The sequence below is a fragment of the Sinocyclocheilus anshuiensis genome, unplaced genomic scaffold (assembly GCF_001515605.1).
Source record: "Sinocyclocheilus anshuiensis isolate Anshui unplaced genomic scaffold, SAMN03320099.WGS_v1.1 scaffold1418, whole genome shotgun sequence".
Lineage (NCBI taxonomy): Eukaryota > Metazoa > Chordata > Actinopteri > Cypriniformes > Cyprinidae > Sinocyclocheilus > Sinocyclocheilus anshuiensis.
In genome coordinates this window covers 27,055-34,978 of record NW_015558607.1, presented here as the reverse complement: position 1 = coordinate 34,978, position 7,924 = coordinate 27,055, and the positions used below count along the sequence as shown (strand labels likewise).

The 7,924-nt window shown below is 37.7% G+C and overlaps 1 protein-coding gene across 1 annotated transcript in view; it reads right to left on the bottom strand.

The window, feature by feature from the left end:
- The window catches only part of LOC107680272 (bifunctional 3'-phosphoadenosine 5'-phosphosulfate synthase 2-like), a 9,259-nt gene extending 2,445 nt beyond the window's left edge, over nucleotides 1-6,814 (bottom strand). Inside the window, exons 1-11 of the mRNA XM_016476095.1 lie at nucleotides 6,603-6,814; nucleotides 5,145-5,259; nucleotides 4,642-4,877; nucleotides 4,395-4,533; nucleotides 4,058-4,176; nucleotides 3,800-3,913; nucleotides 3,228-3,339; nucleotides 1,371-1,576; nucleotides 1,130-1,265; nucleotides 654-922; nucleotides 266-495 (exon numbers count right to left, since the gene is read on the bottom strand). Coding sequence (XP_016331581.1) covers nucleotides 266-495; nucleotides 654-922; nucleotides 1,130-1,265; nucleotides 1,371-1,576; nucleotides 3,228-3,339; nucleotides 3,800-3,913; nucleotides 4,058-4,176; nucleotides 4,395-4,533; nucleotides 4,642-4,877; nucleotides 5,145-5,259; nucleotides 6,603-6,629 — 1,703 coding nt within the window. The 5' untranslated portion in view covers nucleotides 6,630-6,814. The remainder of the gene's footprint in view (nucleotides 1-265; nucleotides 496-653; nucleotides 923-1,129; nucleotides 1,266-1,370; nucleotides 1,577-3,227; nucleotides 3,340-3,799; nucleotides 3,914-4,057; nucleotides 4,177-4,394; nucleotides 4,534-4,641; nucleotides 4,878-5,144; nucleotides 5,260-6,602) is intronic.
- Nucleotides 6,815-7,924: the final 1,110 nt, after the last annotated feature.

The following is a 7,924-nucleotide window of genomic DNA, read 5'->3' as shown; positions in this document are numbered from 1 at the left end:
TATATATACACACACATATATCTGTGTATATATATATATATATATATATATATATATATTTTTTTTTTTTTTTTATTATTAAATGTTAATTATATATACAAAATATTTAAAATGATGGCTTTCATTATCATTACATTTAGAGTTAAAAAGATATGCCATACTTAAGCTATCTTGATTCTACATTAATTTATTTTCATGTTAGGGGGTTAAACAGTTATAAATATTTCAGTGCAGTCTTAAGAGCTGAAATTAAATATTTACACACCTTTCCGTGTCATAGAAGTCCATGGCCTTCTTAACTTTGTTGTATGCAGCAACTCTGAAGGGAATAATCTCTAGAGAGGTGAGGCCTGGTGCCATGGTCAGCACTTTTCCACCGTGTGTGGGCTCGTACAGGTCCTTCTTTGTCTCCGGATGGGGCAAACCTGCTGGATCTCGTCCTACAATGTAAAAGTTGGCCCCTGCGATCATCCTGGCCCGACAATGCCACTGTACCTATAAGGAAATCATTTTTTTGTCCAATTCAGAATTGGTTTGACTCAATTATTTGTACTAAAAAAGGTCTAAAATGGCTGCAGAAACTAAGGTCATTCTGTTTATTAAAGTGCCTCTTTTTTTCCCCCCCAGAGTAACATGTTCAACAAAAGTCTGACCTCTGTAGGCCCAGCATACATCATGGGTGAGGGGAAAATGGCCACAATGGTGTTCTCTGGATCCAGCACTCCTTCGTCCAGCACAGCAGCATGCTGCTTCATGCGCCAGTCCAGCGGTACATCGTCCTCTTTGGTCCAGCCACCCAGAGGGTGCAGCAGCAGCACAGGCTTTTTGTAGCCCCGCTCCAGCAGACGACGCTTAGTGTCCTGCATCAGGAGCGCATGGCCGTTGTGCACAGGATTACGCAACTGGAATGCAAAAATGGCATCTGCAAGGGAAAGACACAATTGAGGAGGGTTTTGTCACACTAGCAGGTACTCATGGGAATGAATTTGTATATAAAAAAAAGTTTAGGTTTAGGGGTGGTGTTAAATTTGCTACAGCATCATTATAATGTATTCCATCATAATAAGAGTATTCTTTACATAGTAATTGTCATTTTTTCATATGAAACTACTACATGTTTCACTTTTACCTGCTCTCATTTCTTTAAATTTCTGTCTTAGCTCCCGTGGAGTGAGACGGTACTGGTCAAGGCCATCATTCCACCTAATTCTCTCAAACACCTCCAGATCTCCACCGGCCAGCCAATCACCACTCTCCATTACCATCTGTACGTAGCATAAAAGGTGGCATTTCATTGGCTGATTGTATTAGCAAGTATAACATACAACTGTTATAAAAGCAATGACTTTGACAGACATGCGTCTTCTCACCTTGATGTAAGGATGTTGGGGGCATGTTGTCCCCCACTGCCTGGCACATCTCTCTTCTTTACGATGCTCATAAAACTCAGGGTTGCGCATGATTGCCACCTTTTGACCTTTGAACTCCAGGACAAAAGCAGCACAACCGTCCAGCCTCTTTTTGTCATCCTTGGATATGGGCAGCACAATGGGAACAGACATGTTGATGACCCCCCCTAAACATACAATATTATTCATTACTATTATTAATATTATTGCATGTTATGTTTGATATTATTACATTAACTCAATCTGCTAATTGAATACATATAAATGAAAGTTACTGATTATAATATAACTGATTATTACAGTGTTATTATTAAATTAATATTTAATAATATATACACTACCGTTCAAAGGTTTAGAATTGGTAAGGTTTTTTAATGTTTTTGAAAGCAGTCTCTTATGCTCACCAAGGCTACATTTATTTGATCAAAAATACAATATAAACAGTAATATTGTAAAATATTATTACAATTTAAAATAACTATTTAGATATATTATAAAATCTAATTTATATATAAATTATAAATTGTGGTAAAGCTCATAAATCTGGATGGTAAAGCTGAATTTTCAGCAGTCATTACTCTTCAGTCTTCAGTGTCACATGATCCTTCAGAAATCATTCTATGCTGATATGTTAATTTGGTGCTAAAGAAACATTTCTTATTATTATCAATGTTGAAAACAGCTGTGCTGCTTAAAGGGATAGTTCACCCAAAAATTCTGTCATTAATTACTCACCCTCATGTCGTTTCAAACCCGTAAGACCTTCGTTCATCTTTGGGTTAGTTCACCCAAAAATGAAAATTCTGTCATTAATTACTCACCCTCATGTCGTTTCAAACCCGTAAGACCTTCGTTCATCTTCGGAACACAAATTAAGATATTTTTGATGGAATCTGAGAGCTGTCTGACCCTGCATAGACAGCAACGCAACTGAAATGTTCCCAAGTCCAGAAACGCAGCAAGGAGATCGGTAAAATAATCCATGTGACATCAGGGGTTCAACCGTAATTTTACGAAGCTACGAGAATACTTTGTGCGCAAAAGAAAAAAAAACAACGACTTTATTCAACAATTCGTCTCGTCCGCGTCACCCTGGTGCCATTTTGGAGAATATCAGCTGGACGTAAACAGCGTATGCTGTTCTGTGTCAGCTGCGTCACACGGATACGCTGTTTTCATTCAGATCAAATCACAACAACGTAGGAAACAGATCCGCATGATGCAGCTGTCACATGGATTATTTTATACCTGGACTTGGGAACATTTCAGTTGCATTGCTGTCTATGCAGGGTCAGACAGCTCTCAGATTCACCATCAAAAATATCTTAATTTGTGTTCCAAAGATGAACGAAGGTCTTACGGGTTTAGAACGACATGAGGGTGAATAATTCATGACTCATGAGAATTTTCATTTTTGGGTGAACTATCTCTTTAATATTTTTATGATCAGGATTCTTTGATGAATAGAAAGCTCAAAAGAACAGCGTTTATTTGGAATAAAAATATTTTGTAACACTATAAATGTCTTTAATGTCATTTTTGATCACTTTGATCAGTCCTTATTGAATAAACGTATCAATTGCATTTTGAGGAAAAAAACTTTTGAACAAAAAACATTTACAAAAAAATAGAAAAGCAAAAAATAGAACATTTTAACATAAATTTAATATTTGATAGTATAAACCTCATTATTTTTCTTAACTTTGTTAACTCTGAAATTACATGGAGAAACTATCAAAAAATGCCCTGCAAAAAAAACACACATTTTTGAGGGTGATGTCTCTGTCAGTGGGTTTAGCAGTTTAGAAATGTGTTTACCATCAAGCAAAGTTCCAAAGTGCAAGACTTGCAGGAATTCCCTCTCCCTCATGAATCCCCTCAGTGGAGTCGCCCAGCCCTCCGCTAGAACCTGTACCCACTGCAAATCCAGCTACAGGACCAGAGAGAAACACACAAACAGAACTTCAGTTTTATTTCACGATAAGAGCGATAGTTTGCCACAAAATACCAACAGGAGCGCACAGCCATTGTGCACAGGATAACACAACTGGAATGCAAAAATGGCATCTGCAGGGAAAAGAGTTGTCACACTAGCAGGGACTTATGGGAAAGAACTTGTGTAAAAAAAAGTGTAGGTTTAGGGGTAGTGTTAAATTTGCTACAGCATCATTATAGTGTGTTCCATCATAATAAGTTCACCATAAAATAACAGCATTTTTTTCTAAAGTAGTTCTTTTAGTTAAATTATGCAATAGATTTCCATTTCCAAAACCAGGTTACAGTGAAAAGCTTTCAGTTAACTGAACTGTGATGAAAAGCCTGTGGTGTAACATGCAGGGCGGTTGATTCACACAGCAGGGTATGTGGGAGTTTGTGAAGGGTTGCATTACCTCTGTGATAGTTAAAGTGGGGAGTATATTGGCATCACTCAGCACCAGGTCCAGCTTGTTTTCAGGAACAAAGAGCTCATTCACTTCTTCTGTCACACCAGTGGGCACAATATCCTGGGATAACGAATCATCTGGTCAGTGATTTTTCAACATCTCTCAACTGAAAATTGACAGTCTGTGTGCTGCTGGCACAAAGAAAGGGACAACTGGCCAAACACAAGGATCCATTTGATGACCAGAAATGAAAGAATGACCCACCTGTTCCTTCAAGAGATCCACTAGCTGCTGAATGCAGTCATTGACAGTGAGCTCTCCAGTCTTCAACACAAGCTCAGGGGCTTCAGGCTTCTCATAGTCCGAGTCTATTCCCGTAAAACCTACATGGTAAAAAAAAGAAAAAAGTACTGTAGTTAAAACATTTTCTAGATACATTCATGTGAATGACATTATTGGCAAATTACATTATTCTCTGCATTCTTATGTCCAAAATAAGTCAAGTGTTTAATGTTTTTAATGTTATCTATTTTCTCCTATCCATGATAAACATGATGGGACATCTATAAGCAATGCATTTATAGATTTTCCCAAAACATACCTTTAATCTCTCCAGCACGGGCCTTTTTATAAAGTCCTTTGACATCTCTGCTCTCACACACCTCCAGTGGGGCATTTACAAACACCTCAAAGAACGGCAGACCCGCGCTCTCAAGGATCTTCCTGGCGTCATTTCGATCCTGTTGTGAGCACATGTAAAATCCTCCTCTTAATCAATCCTGATTTAGAAATTGTTGGAAAATATCATGTAATATAGGAACCTCTGATGTCATTAAATATCACAGCACCTTTGTAAATGGAGAAATGAAACTAGTGATGCAAACCAGTCCAGCATCAGCAAACAGTTTGGCCACCTCAGCAACACGTCTAATGTTCTCTTCTCTGTCTGTGGCCGTGAAGCCCAAGTTCTTATTTAGGCCATGTCGAATATTGTCACCATCGAGCGAATAGCAAGGAATGGCATGCGAAACTAGATATTCCTCTAGAGCAAATCCAATTGTAGTCTTTCCAGCACCAGACAGCCCTGTAGAAAAAAGAAACACTGAACTAAAATTCACTTTTATTGTATGGAAAAAAGGTGTGATATTTTATGTGAATGGTGACTCTGTATGCATGGAGACTGTCATTCTGCCTAACATCTCCTCCTCTGTTTCACAGAACAAAGGAAGTCACTCAGGTCTGAACATGAGGGTGAATAACTGATGACTGAATTTTCATTTAGGAGTGAGCTTTCCTTAATAATTTGTTCGATCTAAATTTCTCCTGAAAGTTTTACAGGAGAAATTCCCACCTGTCAGCCAGACAGTACATCCACGAAATCCACCTCTGGTCCCAACCACCTGGCCACGCTTGCTTCTGCTCACATGGTGAGCCTGGTACACAACATTGGTTGCTCTCTGCAGATCCTACGTAGAAAACAAAAAGTAGATATACATGATAGAAAAGTAAGCATGAGAACAATTTGCAAGTTGTGCAGTCAGTGCCTAAATCATCTGATTTTGACATTGTGTTTCTATATGGACAATGGGTCTGATTCACAAAAGTGTTTGAAGGGATCCTTCACCCAAAAATGCTAATTCTGTCATCATTTACTTAACCCCCTCCCCCGTCATTACAAATCTAAAATAATATAATTTTTGTCCATACAATGAAAGTCAATCCAGTTCCACAGAAGTAAGAAAGTCATACAGGTTTGAAACATGAGGGTAAGTAAATGATGACAGAATGTTAATTTTTAGGTGAACTGTCCCTTTAATTTCAACTTCATGAAAAAGTAATATTAGCATCCCAGAACAACATTTGACTGAAGTGTAAGAAAGGCATCTTTCGAAAGAGCACAAATACACATGTTTTTTCTTCTGAACAGTTTCATTCACACAGTTATGTTCTTGTGGATTATATTCTAGTGTATATGACTCGGTCATCAGGACTGAGGAGGGAGCAGCTCCTGAAAGAAACAAGGCCATTCATGCAGGCCCATGGAGAGTTGGCCAGCTGGAGCAGAGCCATCTCTCTCTCTCTCTCTCTCTCTCTCTCTGCACCAAGGCTCTTTGGATACACAAGAAATCCCAGTTTGATGTAAGTAACCCTGGGGTTTGTTAATTCCCACTGGTACACAGTGTCTCTTTGACTGAGGATATGCAAAATCTGGCTTTATAAGGAACTGAGTTACAAATAACATTAATCTTACATGGGATTTGTTTTATATGGTTATATTGCGGATCACAATGACATGCATGTTATGGTTCTGGCATGTAAAAAAAAAAAAACAGAGTTATTCTAGCATAAGGAGATGAGTGAGTTTAATTTATACTAAACAAAGCATGAAACGAAGTTAAGTCATTTGCCAAATCTAGACAAGGTGATGAAAAGGATAAGCCTGAATCATAACATCCTGCCACATCATCACAAATTTACATTTTCAATACGCGTTCTGCCGAAAACAAACACTTGTGTTATTTTAAGGGGCTGCCACTCCATATTCATCCAGTAGTTCCGTAAATTATACGGATGATTAACTCGAGCAACTCTTACTTTGTGTGAATGTAGCGCCTTTTAAAATAAACGTTTTGGTTTTTTAAATTATTATTATTGCATGATCTAAAAACAAAGGCAGTAGTACTAATACAAAAGATTTCTGCTATGTTTTATAGTCTGTACATTTCGTAGTTCCTATCGATGCAACTTTTAAAAGTTCCGCGAGAAAGAAACAAAAGCAAGAAAAAAAGCCGGACATCTGCAAACGTACCGTTCTTAGTTTTTTCATCCCAGACATGATGCCACAAAGCGAACACGCTGGCCGAGGCTTTCTAAAGACGTGACCCTTCCGAAACTAACACTGAGTAAAAGTAAAGTTAAGTTAGTGGAAGCCAGTATTGGACACGTAGCACTCAGCGCTCTTCCTGAAATCCTCCCACCATCAGATCAGCGTGCGCTGCTCACGTCACAATCACGACTGCACACTGATTCAGTTACTCAGCATGTCTCTCGCAGTCACAGCAGCGTAATACAAAACGGAAGCATTAAGATACATATATGAAGAAAAAACATTAGTGAATTATCATAGCCGCTATCTCTTTTGGTATCTTTTTGATTCCATAACAGGAGTTCAGGGCTGAACCGGGGTTAAACTTCGGCCCTGGACGAATCTAGCCCATAAATAAAACAGGACAGAAACAAATAATGATAAATATTACTGAATTCGCGGCAAATGCAACAAACGTAATAATGCATTATAAACGCACTTGACAGTCAACCACTGATTTTGAGCTAGAACGCAGAAAAGTTAGGCTACTGCTATTAAATTCCGTCATCATTTCATCACTCTCATGTCGTTCCAAACCTGTATGACTTACTTTCTTCAGAGGAACACAAATAAGATATTTTGTAGAATGTTACCAAACCATTTTGTAACCAAATGTTGTTACCTTGATTTCTACTGTATGGACAAAAAAATCTTGAATTTCTCAAATTATCTTCTTTTACGTTCCACAGAAGAAAGACATTTATACAGGTTTGGAATTATATGATGGTGAGTAAATGATGATAGTTTTCATTTTTGGGTGAACTATCCCTTTAAGAACTTTAACATTTGTAAATAGTTAACACCTAATTTAAGACACTGATATGTATCTTTAATCAGGCTCTTATTGAATAACATTTTACTTCAAATAAATTTAATTAGAATAAACATTTAAAGAGAAAGAAGCTATTAAAGCTATTCTGTTATCCTTTGCCCTAATAGGATTTACTATAGTTCTTGCATAGAATCCAGATTTTAACTGACTAGTATTAGTAAGATTGTGGTCACAGGAAGTAAAACTGTAAAGTAAACCAACCCCCAAACACCATAGGCTATTTGTACAGTGTTAATAACTGCAAGTTAAATTACTATGGTGCTGAATAGACAAGCTTGTAATTATGGCGTTTTCCAATTCACCTCGTCATGCAGTTTACATTGTCGTGGCTGTCTTCAGCCAGCATCACTACAGAACCATTAATGTTCTCATATCACACGACTGTATAACACAATTCTGTGTCACATCTGAATGGATCTAGCGATTTGCGCTG